We start from the raw sequence: 17,713 nt of genomic DNA, 5'->3' as shown, positions 1-17,713 counted from the left end.
ACATGTCACAGCTTCCAACACAAGATTTCTCAAAGTTATGTACTCACTAAACTTTAGTAAAGGGATTCAGTGGCTTTGAGATAGTGATTCAGAATAGTTGAAAACCAAAGTTCAGCAACAATTTACCAGAAGACAAGTACGTTTTCCTTCTCTTCCAGACCGAAGGCTAACCCAGAGGCATGATACTTGACCCTGGTTCGATGACCAAAGGTAAGTAAGAGGTAGATAGCAGACATAGGGCTTTGCACCTGACTGGCCCGTGAGTGAGTCTGGCCTGACTCACTCTGCAGGGCACATTCTGGATGTTCTGATCTCTTCAGACCTTCCCCTTTAGATCCCTCTCACCACTCCTCTCTCCTGGAGTGATCTATTTTCTTCTTTTTTTCCCCATCTCTACCTCTCTACCCCTCAGGCCAAGCCAACGCCATCACTGCCACCTACCTTCTCGGTTATCTGACCCATGAAGCGTGTGTCAGTTGAGGCTTTCTCCGCCACTTTCTCATCCTCCCTTACCCCTTGGCTGACTCACTCTCTCACACAGTCCTTTCCATGCTCCACTCTGCTATATCTGATACTCTCGATGTTCTTGCCCCTGTCATGAGGATCCGCTTGAAGCCAAGTGCAACTCTTGGTATGACTCAGACCTTGTCACCCTTAAACGCAAGTGCAGGGTGGTTGAAAGGAAATGGCATGCTTCTGGTACATTCTCTGACAGACTAGCCTGCTGCCTGCTCCAAAGGCAATACCGGCTCTCCGTCTGCACCAAGAAGTGAGCCCACCTCCAAGCCTGCGTCTCCACGGCATCCAACAACCCGGTCGAACTACCTCTCCTGTCCCCTCCCAGGCACTCTGCACGGCCCTCTGCACGGCCCTGGCTTCTCATTTCATCTCTAAAACTCAGGACACCCTGTCCTCGCTCTCTTCCTCTCCACCTCCTCCCTCTACTCCCTGCTCTTCCTCTGGCCCTTCTCTGGCCACCTCTCCTCCCTCCTTCTCTGCCTTTCCCCTGTTCTCCCTAGACAAGGTTTCTAGACAAGTCAGATCTATGAAAGTCTTGTCTAAACAGGTTCACCCCTGTTCCTCCAAATCCATCATGGACCACATTGACACTCTGGCTCCTGCTCTGGCTGATTTCTGTAACCACGCCTTCACCTCTGCAGTCTTCCCCTCCCCCCTGAAGCACTCCCTTGTGCACCCTCTTCTTAAGAAACCCTCTACCGACCATTCCTGCCCTGCTAACTATCGTCCAATCTCCCTCACTCCTTTCCTTGGCAAACTACTGGAAAAGCTGACCATCTCCCAGGTTATTCTTCACTCTGAATCTGTTGGTTGTCACCATTACCATCAGTCTGGCTTCATAGCTGCCAGAAGCATGGAACCTGCTCTCCAACCTTGATTCCATCGCCCCTTGTGTCCTCATGTTACTTGATCTCTCTTCTTCCTTTGACACAGTCAACCACGCCATCCTGCTCAACCGTCTCTGTGATAACCTGGGTATCACTGATCAGGCACTGGCTTGGCTGACCTCCTTCCTCTCTGATTGAACCTCTGAGGTCCAACTTGGGTCCTTCCTCTCCTCTATCTCTATCTCTACATGTGGGGTTTCCCCAAGGGTCTAATCTCTCTCCCTGGCTGTTGAACCAATACCTGGCACTTCTTGCTCACAGCTCTCTGCCACAACTTTCAGTGCTATGCGGATGACACTCAACTCATTTTCAGGCTCCCATCTGCCACCTCTTCTCCTTCTCTCATCTCTGACTGTCCGCCATCCAGGAGTGGTGTGCAGCCAATGATCTCTCCCTTAATGTCAGTAATACCAAGATGCTCCTCATGGGCAAACCTGCCCCCTCCTTTCCTGTTGCTCTCTGGCCGGCCTCTCTTGGCCCTCTTCCTGCTCCCACCTGTGAGGCTAAAAACCACTGGGTCATCTTTGACTCCACACTTTCCTTCTCTCTTCACATCTCTGACATCTCTGAGAAGTCACACTACCAGCTGCACCTCTTCAGAGGTATTCTTCCTTTCCTCTCCTTGCCCCAGAAGCTCACTGTCTCCAGAGCCCTGGTTCTCCCCAGGATGGACTACTGCAACAGCCTCTTTCTAAATCTGCCTGTTTCTACTCTCCACCCTCTGCAACTCATCCAGAACAGGACTGCGAGACTTGTCCTTGCCCTCAAGCCCAGGGATCATATCTCTCCAGGACTGAAATCTCTGCACTGGCTCCCAGTGGCGGCGAGGATTAAGTTCAAAACCCTCTGCATCGTCCACAAGGCCTTCTGGAGCCTGGGACCTCAATACCTTCAACTCTCTCTTCCTAAATGTCTTCCTTCTCAAGCTCTTCGCTCATCCGCCTCCAACTCCCTCAGAGTTAGTCGCTTCTCCAAGCAGCAAGGTGGTGGTAGATCTCTTTCTTCTGGTGAGACCTCCCTCTGGAACAGCCTCTCTGCCTCTTTGAAACTTGAGGAGAACCATCTCCGGTTCCAGAAGCACCTCAAAACCTTCCTCTTTGCTTCTGCTTTCTCTCCCGCTCTCCCCTGCGTATCTCCTGGCTGAATCTGAAACTACACTGGTTACCTGGCTATCCTCTGATCTCGGGCCCAGGTCCCAGCCCGCCAGTTGCACACCTGCACTGCCCCCCTGGCAACCCTTGCATTTGGGACTGTTTCTGCTGTATCCCTACAGCCCCTACCAGCACTTCACACCTGATGACTGCACTTACCCTTGCACTTGCCACCAGCTGGCCGTACTTTTATTTATTGTCTTTATTTATTTTACTGTTATCCTATGTACTGCACTGCCCCCTCCCCTTTCCCCCACACTCTCCCCTGCACTTGCATGATCTTAATGTCACCCGGCCTAGTAGGATCGCTGTCTCTGTCTTCCCTTTGTTTCCCCTCCCTTGCCTTGTCGCACCTTGTAACACTTGTGTATAGGCACGTTATAATGGAAGACAGGGGAGATTGGCACGGTGATGCTTACTTAGCCCCCTGACACTGATTTTCTCAGGGGCCACAGTGGATCAACTGGGGGTTGCTGGGAAAGCGGTCTTCAGTCCTTTGTTTGGTTGAGAGGTGCCTAGGGGTTGCAGGTTTGAGTGCAACTGCAAGATGCAAGCCACGTCGATGAAGAAATGCATATTTCCATGATGCAGACCCCTTCAGGACACTTCACAGGTTGGAGGAAGCTGACTACCAGTGACGGCCACCATTTGCATGTGATGACAGGGATACTTGCAGTGGCAGTCAAAGAAGCAGCTCCAAGACAGGTTCCCTTGAAGAGAGAACGATGAACATTTGGGAGAAGGTGGCTTATGGTGCAAGTTGGTGACCTCCAAGGTTGCAGGCTTGAACCTGGAAGGGCGATGATTCTGGAGACGTTGCCAATGAGAGAGCTGGTCAGTCAACTGGGTAGTCCATGGACAATTGCTAAGGCTCCCAGGGCATGCAACCCCGATAAGGCATCTAGTCTAGGTGGTCCCCCTAGTCCAAGGGGTGAAGCATCGACAAGGGTCTTCAGAGAGCAGGCAGAGGAGCAACGCTTCGCCAGGCCAATCACTGGAGGGGATGCTGGTCCGCTGCTGACGTCGTCCTCGGTTCATCAATGGGCTGCTTTTCTTTGAAGGGTTGTTGGCTCCCAGGGAGATCTACAGGAAGCTCCAAATCCAAGCCCACAATGGAAAGGAGCTGCATCATTCTATCAGCCAGTAGTTGTTCAATCAGGGTGAACTGCTAGTTTCACAGCCGCCCCAGTAGAGTCTTTATGGCACCTGTGATGTGGGCTGGGACGAGACAGTCACATCCTCCTTTCTGGGCCACACACACACAAAGGCTCACTAGCCTGTGAAAACAGCAGCTTTCCCAGTGGAGTAACTTTGCTGAAAATTTTGGGGGGGCGCATGACATCTGAAGAAAAGGTGCCCAAGCCAAATGAATGGGGACAAAATGGTGCGCCATGAAAGTTGGGTGGAAAAAACACCCCTGTCCCCCCCCCCTAAAATTACGCACGCCCATGCCCCTCTCTTCTGTCTACCAACCCTTCCACCCATGGCCTACATAGGAAGAAAGATCAAGTAATGGGCTAAACGATACCAGCAGCATGCAAGAAGGCAAACCTCACAGAAGACAACATAGTAATGTAACATATATTAATTAGATGATTTGACCAGGATCACTGTATCGTCTGCTGGCAAATCCAGGATACAAGCATGAACGCTTTTGTTCCATAGTCTTGAATTTGGATACGTATTCACCTCTTGGCCTAACAGTTTCTGCCATCTTTGGAGGCGATTGCCTAGGTTTTACAACATCCCATCTGAACAAACCAATTTCTAGACCTTCTCCATACATATAGCAACCCCTATTTGGTGCAGGTACATTGCTCATAATAGTAGATGTTGTTCTGCAAAACCAAGTACATGTGTAGGCAAGTTTATCAAACATAGGAAAGGCTTTCCCAGCCTTGCTGGAATGTGCTATTCTAATTTTGCATATGAACACATATCTCTGCATGGGTGATTCACACACTGAGCTAACTTCTGAACCATTGTGGCACTCAATTTAGCAATATGCATTTCACTGTTGCCTATTGGTACAGAGTTGTGCCGCAAGGAACATACAAACTTTGTAAACCACAGTTAATGCAGAAAACAATACATGATGAATTGATCAAGGCTGACGTGTGTTATTTAAGACTAGTGAACAAGGGAATCTTACTTATTTAGATCAGGCAGCCCTGTGGGACCCCCTCCAAGGTGGGGGCCCTGGTCAAGCGTCCCTTTTGCCCTCCCATAAAAACGTCTCTGTCAGGAAGTCCATTTTGTTGGTAGCAAGTTGCACCTATTTGGTTTGTGCAGCCTCTGGGGCACAGTCCAAGCCTCCAGACGCTGATGGTTATTCTGTAGACCTCTCTGGGTATGGGGCTGGCACAGCGTAGGCCACCTGGTGCTGTTTCCACCACCTCTCTCTCGCTCAAGCCCCATCCTGTAACTCCCACACTCACACTGGCATCCTGTGAGCATTAATACTAACGCTGGCCTGCCCACGGATCCCATTATTTCCAAGCCATGCTTAGCTGTGTCTGTCAGTGAGCTGAGCACGGGATTGGCTCCTTCTATTACATTGTATTTTTAGCTGATGGTGCGTGGCTCCCGTGGCTGCATGTGGAGCCACAGGTAAATCCCTGAGGTTGTGCTATTGAGGTTGATGGACGAATGCTGTGTTTTCTGAGTCTGTGGGAACCCACCTTTGTTGCTCCCCAAGTAAGTTTCAGGGAAGCAACATTTTGAAGTAATTTATTGTTTTCGAAAGTCAACAGACTTGCAGGCTTAAAACTCTGAAAGTAAGCGATTTCCAGGCCAAAGGCAATGGAAGCTGATTGATTGATAGAAGTTGGGTAGCATTATTTCAAGTCTAAGAAGACAAGGAAGACAGAGTAACATTAGGACTTTTGTTCCAAACAGAAAGTAATATGTCTTGTCAAAGCAACAGCATACATTCTTACAGATAGCAACAACTGGGAGCCAGAAGAGCACAGAAATAGATACTGAGATGAACTCATGCTATGTGATACGTCTTGGGAGGATAGCTTAGCCACGTGCTCGCCTTGCAAGCAAGATGACACAGAGCAGCATAGGTTCGATCCCCGGGTCCGCGCTTAGAACCCCCTGCGTGTTATAAATAACCTATCATATCATATCATAGTCTGTTGGTCCGATTTCCTGCTAAAACCCATCTGCCAGTCTAAACAGATGAATCAAATGTTGGAGAACCAGCCGAGGGTGGGGGGCCTACATACAATCCCAGGGAATTGTTCTGCATAGGTAAGGAAAGGGGACCATATCCTGTCAATGTACCCTCCAACCCCCAGGCAGGTAATTGTGATGTGTTTCCAACACTGCCGCATCCCATCACAACACAGTGCGCACGTGCCTCTCAGCCCGGGGACCAGGAAAAATAGTATAGTAAGGAAAACAAACTGACCCAGCCCGACACGGCGCTGCACACACAGAAGCAGAAAATGAAACTCAGCTCACTCAGCTGAGTTTCATTTTCTGCTTCTAGCTGAGTTTCGTTTTCTGCTGTGGACAACTTAGCAGCTGGCGCCGGTCACAAATGCGGCCCAAAAGATGGGGGGGACAATAAGGCATGACACAAAAGTTGGGCGGGACAAAACCCCCCGACCCCCTATAATTACGCCCATGAGCTTTCCCAAGAAAGTGCATGACCTAATAAGGAATTTTGTGACCTGAGAAGGCAGGAAGAAGGCCAAACTCCTATATGGCGAAAGAACAAGCAAAAGTCTTGTTGCACAGAAAGGGCACTAGCTACGTTTAGTAGCCAGACGTGGTTAATGCAGATGTGCACATAAAAAAGGAAAGTAACCGCTGCCACCAGCTTGTCTTTGGGCACATATAAAAGTAACCAAAATTCCCATGTGTAAAAGGTTAGGGTGATACAAAAGCATCCCCATTGTGCTGCAAGGTACTGTGTGCAATATAAAAATACAAGAATTCAAAAGGGAAACAAAGGATCCCAGGGCTGATAGACTGAAGGACTTGTTTCCCCATCACACATGAGCTAAAGGGCAGGGAAGTGAAGCTGAAGGCATTACTTCCCTCCAAAAAGTAGGACCGGATAAAAAACAAAGCAAAAAGAAGAGGGTTCCATAGAAAACTATGGAGGGAAAGTTGCAAAAAGAAAATCTTTCCTAACAGTAACCACCTGGAGCAGCTACATCTACTTGGAGATCATCGGTCAGGTTTCTGCCCTGGATGGAGCACAGAAACTGCCCTCCTTGGTGTTAAGGATAATCTCCTTAAACTGGTAGATAGCAGCGGCTCATGTATCCTCGTGCTTATAGATTTAACTTCAGCATTTGACACTATGGTCCACTATGCTCTGCTCAAGACAATGGAGCAGAAACTGAAGCTGGATACGCCCACTGACAAATGGTTGCAGTCCTTCCTCAACGGACGTCTATCCATGGTAAGAATGGCGGAGTACACATCTTTCTAACCCCACTAACAAGTGGAGTTCTACAGGGCTCCTGTCTAGCCCCGATTCTTTTGAACTTATGTATGCTACAGTTTCAGGAGCTGTTAGCCATTTCTGGGTATAAGTTCCAGAACTATGCTGACCATACACAGATTATTCTGGAACGTACTTGTACCCCAGAGGTCAACCGAAACGCATGTAGGGATCTTTATGTATTAATTGAAAAATGGATTAAGTCAAACTTTCTTAAACTTAATCAATCAAACATGGAGTTCCTTTTACTTCACACTGGCACTCTAAGACCAGAGTTCTATCTTGCTATTCGTACATATCACTGCTCCAGGAGCGTGTTAAAACATTGGATATGATTGGTCAAATCTCTTGGGACACGTTTTGACTCCAACCTGTCTATGGTCCAGCAAGTAAACCCATTGGCGAAATCTTCATTGTATCATCTGATGTTACTTAAACAAATGTGCTACTTGCTATCTGAAATGAATGGTGCTACCGTAGCCCACGCAATCACCCACGCTAGACTTGATTACTGCAATGTCTTAGTTCTGGTTAAAAAGAAATAATTTAAGGCGATTGCAGGTAATTCTGAATACTGCAGCTCGAACCTCGACAAACGTGTCCTCATAACTCTGATTCTTCTGAAGCTCCATTGGCTGCCAGCGGGTAAGTTCAAAGCATGGACTTTGGTGTTAGAAATTCTACCTGGAAATGCACCATGCTACCTAAATGAGATGATGTCATGGTAATCGCTGATACGCTTATTGAGATCATCCAATCAGCTTGCTAAGGTTCCACAGTTCCGGTGGAAGAGAGCTATTGTACGTTATTTTCAGGAATTAGCAGCTTTCTTATGGAACTCTTTACAATTAATCTTCATCTGTCAAAGACTCTTCCTTCCGTTAGACACAAACTTAAAACTCAACAGTTTTTTTGTTTTTTCCATGCTGCAGAATGTAGCTCATTTTCTCATTGTTTATCTGCAATCTGTGCCTTGTACATTTTTTTTTCAGGATATCACGTTATAATCAGTGCTTAGGGACCTGGTTGTGGTTGTTAGCGCTGTCATTCATTGATCCAATGTGCCTTCTTTATCACACCTTTCGTTCATCAAGTTTTAAAGCACTATGCAACGGAAACTCCCAAGGCCTAGAAGAGCATGGCAACAGCATGCCCCCAGCATCAGAGTCTAGCAGTAATCAAAGTCCAGGATCTACTGGCCAGTCCAAGACAAAATCCTTCTCTATGTTCTTAGAGATAGTTAGAGAACCATTTTTGTGTGAATTTGTGAAGGATTCCTGCATCTAGTGATCTTGGATTGACACCAAATCTATCGTGGTGGTAATCACTGAATGATATGCATCCGTCAAGACGGATAAGTTAACATTTGTAGTAACTAGACTGGCTCTTTGATGCATTTCCAGAGCCAATTCGCCGTATACCAAGTCCTCATGTTCAGGAAAGGAAAAAAGGAATGTAGGTATTTAAGGTTTTGCCCCCAGAGAGGGAGTCAAAATATAAAAGAAAATGCAATGGTAATCTGACCAGTCAATACATTTGTTATGGATGTTCTTGTTAGTAACATTTCTAGAGCGAATCCAGTCCTATATACAGCCTTTTGAATGCATGGGAAATCACAGGCAGTGGAGTCTTGGATGTTGTCAAATCCCAGGTTAAAGTCTGCCAGAGCCAGTGTTCTGCTCCACTAAGTCAGTATCAGCATAATCAAGTTTAAAAGAGTTCAGTGAAGTTTCTGGTGTTCTTGGAGGACGATATTGGATAGGTACACGGATAGTGGTCTCGGGAAGATAGCTCAGGGGCAACGCGCTTGCCTTGGAAGCAAGACAAGGCAGAGCAACACAGGTTCGATCCCCGGGTCCGTGCTTAGAAATCTCTTGGTATTAAGCGTGTTATAAATAACCAATTAAAATAGTGCCTTTGTTTAACAATAGTTTGATACTTATCATGTTAAAGCCCCTGATGTTTGCTCATCTAAATGTTTGAAGGGTAAGGGTATATTTATAAATACTAGCTACTCATCATCCTTTGCCTACTAACCTATGTGTATGGATGATCTTGCAATCTTATGGAATTGCTATGGATAAGGCGGGACCTGCGGTCCAGTTTGGAACTGGTAATTAAATAATGTCTGCCCAGTGTGTGTCCAGGTACAAATCTTGCGTTAAGCAGAGTGCATTTCAATAAATTGGCGGTTGGATTATAACCTATACGGATCGCCCTAGTTGTATCTTCGGCAGGATAAGTAAGATCATTAATGTCAAACATTGTTCTTGAAAAGCTAGTGAGTATATTATGCCTGTCATTTGAGGAAAATGGCTGTCAAATAATTGAACAGGTGCACCTTACAGTGATGGTACAGAATACATACAAGTGTCCTTGGGGCATTGTCATAAATGTTCAATCCAGCAGTCACGTAGATCTCTAGATGGACACGCAACATGATTGTGGATCCTCTGAGACAAATCAAACAGGCCCTCCTTACTCAGTTAGAGCATTTGTAAACTTCCACCCATTATCAACTGTGGCCAATTAGGCAATCCCTTTTCCACAGCACCATGCAGATTGCCAAGCCAATAGTTTGAACCTTCCTCCCCTGTTTATCATGTGGTACAGTATAACATACTTTACCTTTATTAGTCTCTGTCCCTCCCCTAGATTCTCACCCATACAGGGCCATTACATGCCAAAGATAAGAGGCAGACACAACATTCAGTATAATCCAGAATAGGACTGCAAGACTTATCCTTGGCCTCAAGCCCGGGGACCGCATCTCTCCAGCCCTAAAGACTCTCCACTGGCTCCCGGTTGCTGAAAGGATTAAATTCAAATCCCTCTGCATCATCCATAAGCATGTCTGGGGCCAGGGACCATGCAATCTACAACTGGCTCTCACTAAATACTCTCCCTCCAGATCTTTACACTCTTCAAGTACCAGTATGGAACAGCCCCTCACCCCCCTTCCTCTTCATCTTGACCCGGATCTCCTCAAATTCCGAGAAGCTCCTCAAGACTGTCATTATCACCTCCTCCTTCTCTTCCTAACTCCTCTGCTAATCCCCACAGTTGCTGAGATTGGGGACCAGTACCCTTATGTTCCTCCTGGGTCCTGGCCCCCCACACCCAATCGCCTTCAACCTCTGCGCGCTCCCAGCACTTGCCTTGGCACCCAGTGGCCTATTCCACCGATGGCTTGCACTTATTTATTTATAGCAGCTCACTACTCCATCTAGTCACTTACAGCTGCTCACTCTCTAGCACTTCCCTTGTGATACATCTAGCACGGTTACTTGTGATTTTAACAAACAGAAAAATAACAAACACATTTTTATCTAAACATTTTTAACAAACAAAATACTGATTTTTTTTTATTTGTGGTGGGAATCGTCACCTCCAATCCCCCATTTCCCTTCATTTATAATCCCACCCCATATGTATATTTTAAAACATTTGTTTTTTTCCGTTATAAATGTTTAGATATAAATGTTGTTCAATATTTTCTATTCATTTAAATCACTGCAAACCACATAACACTTACCCTCCATTCCCTCATCCCTTCTCTCTCTATGCACTTGCACGTTCTGAATGCTCACAAGGACTAGTAGGCCTGCCTCTATCTTTCATTGATTTATCTGATTTTCATTCCCATGTTCCCTCCGTGTTGCCTTGTGGGCACTTTGAAACACAATTTTCTTGATGTATAAGCGCCTTACAAATGCACAAGAAATACAATAAAATAAATAAATCCTGATATGCATCATACTCCCCTCACTGTGGTTGCATAACCAGATTCTAGGCTTGTAACTCATCCACAAACTATCCCTCACTTCCCACTTACCTCCAAATTGGCATTCCCACCTGTTATCCTTGTCCTGATTCCCAGCTGACCTTTAGCGTTGGCTTACAATAAGCCCTGAGTGCACTGCTCAATAAGGTCTGCATCATAGAAACGTTGCTCCGATGCAGTGCTAAATTGCACAGTGCTTGCACCTGGGCAAGAGAGGTCCTAGTACGAAAATGCATCGAACCAATATGTATTTGCACAATAGGGCCGTTAACGTCATTTCCAACTCAAGAAGTACATGGTAAAATTGTGATTATGTTCAACGACTCGGTTGGCACTACCTATGACAGGTTGCTAAAGTTTTTCCATTTAGAGATGCCGGATAAATCATAGTTTACAAATTATTAATAGTACAGATACAGTTTTGTCATACCTTTTGGCCCGGAAGGGCCTGGAAGCCCTGGAAATCCATTCATTCCTGGGTCACCTGGTAGACCACGTGCTCCCTTTGGGCCTGAAAATCCCAGGCCCGGTGGTCCAATATCACCTTGTGCACCTTTGGGGCCCGGAGGTCCTGGGAAGCCATGGTCACCAGGACTACCTTTAATACCTTCGCTCTATGATAAAGCAACATACAAAGATCATTTATTTCCTCAAGTAACATCTTGGTTAAATATCATAAATTATAAAAAGCTAAAGACATGATTGTTACGGACATCCAAATTAAGAATAGACATCATAGGCTAGAATAAAGCTTCTTTTTTCCTGGAAACTGAGCTCATTTATAGTGAAACATGCCAAAGAACCATGGCTGCACCAGAAAAGGACAATTAGAATACATGACAATAGGGCAGGGACCTGAAGCCTTTGGCTCTCCATATGTTGTGGACTACAACCCCCAGCCGCCCAAGCCAGCCTGTTCAATAATGAAGGATCATGAGAGTTCTAGTCCAAAACACCTGGAGAGCCCAAGTTTGCAGATACCTGCAATAGGGTGAAATTTGTGTTTGAAAATTGCGTAATGTGTGCAGTGCAGGGAAATTGGACTTTTTGAGAATCAATGGTTTGTGCTATGAAGCACCAATGGAGGGACACCCTGTACAATCTTGGCCATTGGTGAATATACTGAGGAAGACTACTGTAGTTTGTGTGTGAATATTAGCTATGTTACTAATATTTACTCAACAATGTGGGAGTAACAATGTATGTATCATGAATTGTGAACAGTAGACACGACTAGAGGCTGCGCGACATAGCTTATATTAATGAAATTGGAATCTTGGCGTTCTGTATATCTGTATTGGCGTTTCAGTTGCAGAGGTTTTCCCTGTCTGTTGTTACCTGCATTACCTGCTTCGATTGTTACATCTTATATTTTGCATCGCAAGAAATCCTGAAGCTGCTTGGTATCAAATCTCTCTACTCTGCAAAATCAAGCGCTTACTCGCACCCAGGACTTCAGAACAGTAGTTCAGGCCCTTATGACCTCGCATCGTGACACTGTAAAGTCCACCTCACAGGGCTCCCAGCTGCTCACCTAGCCACCACCAAAGCGGCTCGCCTCATCACTGGGTCTATTTTTTATTTTCATTGATAGCTATATAAATGAACTTATATACAATTAAAACACCAATAACACAATACATCAAAATGCCACATATCAATCATAAAAAATAAAAAAAAATAGAAAACACAAAATATTAATAGCATTCCAATTCATTTAAGATTAAAATCATTTTTCTTTTTTTCTTTTTTCTTTTTTTCTCTCGATGTTTCGATCCTGTGTTATACACTTGCTCTTCCCCCTCTCCCCCCAGCACTTCTCCCCTTTCCTCTCCCCTGCACTCGCGCGATCTCAATGTCACTGGGCTTAGTAAGATCGTTGTCTTGTCCCCCCTTGTTCCCCTCCCCTGACTCTGCACGCCTTGAAACACTTGTGTACAGGGGCGCTATAAATAAAATATCATATCATATCATAACTTAAGACCTGGCTCTTCCTAGAACACATTTGTGTAAGCGAAATTCTTGTGCACACCCTCATCCCTATATCGCACTGTGATAATTATTACTCATGTTTAATTGATGACTTGTTAAATTCTCACTATCAATGATTTCTCTATGACCTGTGCATTGCCCTGTTGCCCCCAAGAAGAAATAATAATAATAATAATATTAATAATAATGATATTAATAATGCACCTATTTCTGAGGAACCACTTCTATGTGCCTAGTCTTGTTAAATAGGATTCTCTTGTATAGCAATCCATGTGACCAAAGGTTACTGTGACTCACTCTAACATAGGACACACCATAGGTGAGCACAGGTGGAGAGCGAGAGTTTGGATAGAGAGGTGGCATACATGCACTAGATCTAAGAGCTCCTACTTATTCACGGCCAACGGGTCCATCTGGCCAGATCACAATTTAGCATCAGAGTCATCTCCTGCAGCATTACGCAAGTTCCTCCCTTTCCCCCTTTTATTCCAGGCACCCATTGGATCACTTAATTAACCAATAACACTTTCTCTTCCAAATCAATGTTGACAGGATGGAGGAAAGACCTAGGGGCCTTTCTGCCACCACCACATGCCTTGGGTGTTTCGCTGTCTAGAGGCTGTCTCAATGCTATGAAAACAGGTTTGTTTAGTGGGCAGTGGTACTGCCAACCTATTGCCCTTCTCTTGACTCTCCCTCTCAGGTAAATGGTGTAGGGCGTTTCGATTCTGGCCACTTGTTGTTGCATATAGTTAATTTTGTAATCAAATTGACAAATCACCAACACAGCCTATGTAGTAATGTTCTGCCTCTAGTAGATATTAATATGGCCCTTTTGCAGAACACAAGGAAAGAACTACATTTCCCAGACTCCCCCGGGTGGAGGTCACTTTGAATCATGACTATAAAAGGAGGCTCTACCTGTTATTTCCCACTATTCTGAGAATTCCACATGGGAACTGGTCTGAGTCTTCACACTGGTTGAGGACTATCAAGCCTTGCCAGTGCATGACAATTAGATGAATTCCTTTAGTTGGTGAAAACACGGTAAACCTGGAACTTTGAGAATGTAGAGGACTATGGTAAATGTATAAAGTTCGATAAGGTTGCAGACATTAGGTTTTAGGGTTTGGGAAAAGCCTTCTTAGTGAAAAGGCATAACGTCAGATTGGGCTCCCCAGTTTAGGCTGTAGGCTAAAAGGGCAAGGCAAGGCTCATAAAATACAGGTTTCCTTAGGAATTGGACATTTAGATTTAGCAAGTGTCAGGCAGACACTAGAGAACAAACTCAGAGGAGAAAGTGCCCTCACTGATCATTAACTCATTCTGTATTTAGGGAATTAGCTGGCCACTGTCACGAAGCCGAGTGAGGATCAATGAACTGCACAGACTTAGATCATTTCTTAAAGGGGCTTTATTTACAACCAGTAACAAAAAAAGGTTAAACTCAGGCCCGTAGTATGGAGTCTTCTCCTCAGTTTGAAAAACAGTCCAACACATGTTTGTACAGACTCTCCCTGATTCTCCCTGAATAAGCAATATGTTCCTCCTTCAGGAGTCAAAAGTCTCCCCACTTGGGTCCCTGTGCCTGGCAACCCACGGGCGATGGATATCTGTCATCGTCCAAATGTCTAAAAGTCTTTGATAGTTCCTTCCACCAGTTCTGCAATCCCCATTGTCTCTTCCCTGACTTGTCCAGATGGGGTGGATCCAGGGGCCGCCCCTGCCGATAGCTTACAGTAGTACTGTGGTTACCAAGGATAGTTTTGCCTGTCTTTGTTGTGCTTCTGGAAGATTGCTTGAGGTGTCAGAGGGAAGGGCTACTATCCTGTTCCTGACTCCTAGCATGTCCTTGACGTTGCACTGCCTGCTTGTTCCTCCGTCTTCTCCCACTGCTATTCTAGATGTAGGTTGTATCGGTCGGTGCTTTCCACTCTGTCCCTACCAGTCTTGGTTTCTTCTCTTTCGCTAATCCAGATGGAATCCTGTCCTCTCCTACTACTGGGTCCCCTCTCCTGGACCTTCAATGCATCTCTGTCCCCACCTCCTGATGTCTTCCTTTACCGAACCTCGAGGTTCTGCCACTATCCACCTTTTTGGGTTTCTCTTTCCCCAAACTCTGGGCTCTGACTCTCCCCACCTCTGGGATATATCTCTTCCCAGCCTCTGGGCTGTCTATCTGCTCCAACCTTGAGGTATTCTCTCTCACCAACCTCTGAAGTAGCTCTCCCTCAATTACTGGGGTATATGTCTCTCCAGCCACTGGGGTATCTCTCTCCCCACCCTCTGGCCTAGCTATGTCGCCAAGGTCTGCGATATTTATCTCCTCAACCTCTACGATTTCTCTCTATCAACTCTCTCTCTCTCATGTTCTTCCTCCTCACTTTCTTCCTCCCAAGCCAACCTCTTGACTCTCATAAACATCATCCTCTCCTCTCCTCCAGCCACCTTCAAAGCACTCTCTTCCTCACCTGCAGGGTATCTCGCCCCTCAACTGCTGGGGTGCCTCTCTTCCTACCCTCTGGGGTTTTTCTCTCCACAACCTCTGGAGTACCTTGTTCCCCAATATCTGGGGTGTCTATCTCTCTTTCTCTCTCTCCATCCTCTATCTGATATTCTTCACCTCCTCCTTTCTGCCCCAGCCAACTTCTCCATACTCCTCCAGGTCTCATTCTCTTCTCCTTTTCCAGTCACCTTCTCTTCCCTCCTAAACCCATCTCCAAAGCAGTCTCTCCCTCACCTACAGCATGCTCCTTCTTCTGGTCTCCTCTCGTTCCATATTCACACCCTATTCGGTTTCTGTATGCCCTTTCTATACTCTCCAAACCCCGCCGCATGGGTTGGTGTTTGGACTGTGGTTTGAGGGTGTACACACATGGAGCTTGTGAATGGACAGCATTTCCTCAAGGCCAGTATTTCCTGACTGTGTGTATAGCCCCAGCCCTCTTCCTCTCTGCAGGAAAAGGGTTCTTACCGGCCGCCCACAATCTTAGATGCAGTAACATATGGGCAAGAAGATCCTTTGGACTCACGCAAGCCTGTGAGGTGTCAAGTGGATAGCACAACCTTGAACATCTCTGTCCGTAGGGCTAGCATCTCAGTGAGTATTACTTCTGCATCTGCATCATGACCCTCTGTAGATCTAAGCCATTGGAGACGTCTGCTCTCAATGTTGGTTGAGGCCTTGGAGACCCATGGATTGCTGAAGCAGAGGTGTAATTTGTTTTGGGCGTGTGAGAGTCCATTGAAGTTACTAGACAGATGGGGAGCTTGGGGGTGAGTGAACACTTTCCCTGGTGAGTGACACCCGCCAAAAGCATGTGAGTTGAGAGGTATGGTTAAAGGCTTGTGAACCTTCTGAACTCCAGGCCGATGATCTCAGCAATGCAGAATGTGGAACTGGTTAAGTACGCCAATTCAAGGGGGGGAAGGCTCTGTGGAATGTCTCCCCTGTCAAAGAAAGAGCAGAACTTCACCTGGCGGTTCATTACTTGGGCAATGGTTGTAATTGTAATTGTAATCGGTTATTAATAACGCGATTAATACCCAGAGGATTCTAATTGCGGACCCGGACATCGAATCTGTGTTGCTCTGCGTTGTCTTGTTTCCAAGGCAACAGCTTTGCAGCTGAGCTATCCTCCCTAGACATTTCCCTGCAGCAGCCTCCTAGCATCCCTCTGCAATCTCTCACACGACAGACACTTGGCTCCAGTGTTTGACTAAAATAATGGCCTCTTGATGTAACCAGGGCTGGTGGGACCCCACCCACCTACAGGGAACCTGCTAAATTAAATCTCTGAGTTGGTGTCGAATCATGGGGAGCCAGCCCACGTACAGTAATGACATCACTCATGGTTTTGGATGTGTTTTGGGGTCCAAACCTCAAGCCAAATAAGTCCCCCTTCCTGCCCCACATACATATGCTACTTTGTGCACTCTGGCCAGAAATGGGCACATATGGTAGAGAAGGAACATTTCCGCCATTTCCTACTCATACCCGGTGGAAGATGGGCAACAAAGGCCGAAAGGCAAAAATACAGGCCATAGATAAAGTGATTGGCCATTTTGGCCACTCTGGTGGTAAACTGTCTATCTTGTGGTAAAAAAGAAAAGGCTCCCTAGAGTGCCCCTAAAAGTGAGAAATAAGTGTACCACTGCCACCAGCCTGTCTGGGATACACTGAACATGGGAAAAATGTCCATGAGCAATACAAAAGAGGAAACAAGGTTCCCCTGCATTACTGTCCGTGAGAAACCTGAATTTTACAATAAACTTCAATGGGGACTGGATGCCCATGCATTGGTAGCTTTAAGGATTACCCAGTCCCACCCAAAACAAAATGAATAAACAAGTGAGCAATGTTAAAAAACCTCACGTCAGCTTGAACACCTATGGGTTCCTCAACGAAAGGCAAGGGGGCATCGTTCATAATATGTCCTCATCTTAACACAAGGCAAAGTTTATATATGGGACCCCCAAGATCTTAGTCTCACCTTGCGAGGTCCCCTTCACATTATCCCGACAATGGAGGCATTTACCAAGAGCTTTAGTATATGCGGTCTTACTATAACATGGCTCGTGTTTGGTATTGGGAGATCCACTTCACTTAATCTCCCCTGTGTGGCCCGCCTTTGGAGAGTGTTTATCAGTTGAGCCTACTTTATGCTTCTTGCTCTCTTTATGCTTCTGAGGAGCTCCATTTTCCCTTGTGGGACACCCTACTGGGCACCCAGAGGTCAGATACTGCCAACTTCTTTGGATCCATTTGCTTGGAATCAGCCAAGTGCCGTGTTAACCCTGGGGTAACTATCTGCTCAAGCATGAACAAATGAGCCATGCCCCAAAATATGTTTACCTTATGCCATCTATCCACCATTGCAGGTTCTTATGGGATTTATTCACCCATCATCCAAGC

At 46.0% G+C, this 17,713-nt stretch overlaps 1 protein-coding gene across 1 annotated transcript in view; it reads right to left on the bottom strand.

The window, feature by feature from the left end:
- The window catches only part of COL4A2 (collagen type IV alpha 2 chain), a 730,687-nt gene that overhangs the window by 175,538 nt on the left and 537,436 nt on the right, over nucleotides 1-17,713 (bottom strand). Inside the window, exon 25 of the mRNA XM_069636740.1 lies at nucleotides 11,237-11,420. Within this exon, the coding sequence (XP_069492841.1) occupies nucleotides 11,237-11,420 (184 nt within the window). The remainder of the gene's footprint in view (nucleotides 1-11,236; nucleotides 11,421-17,713) is intronic.

This window comes from Ambystoma mexicanum, chromosome 7p (assembly GCF_040938575.1).
Source record: "Ambystoma mexicanum isolate Mex_15411 chromosome 7p, UKY_AmexF1_1, whole genome shotgun sequence".
NCBI classification, from domain to species: Eukaryota; Metazoa; Chordata; class Amphibia; order Caudata; family Ambystomatidae; genus Ambystoma; species Ambystoma mexicanum.
Note: the sequence above shows the minus strand (reverse complement) of the source record. Positions and strands in the feature narration are given on the sequence as shown.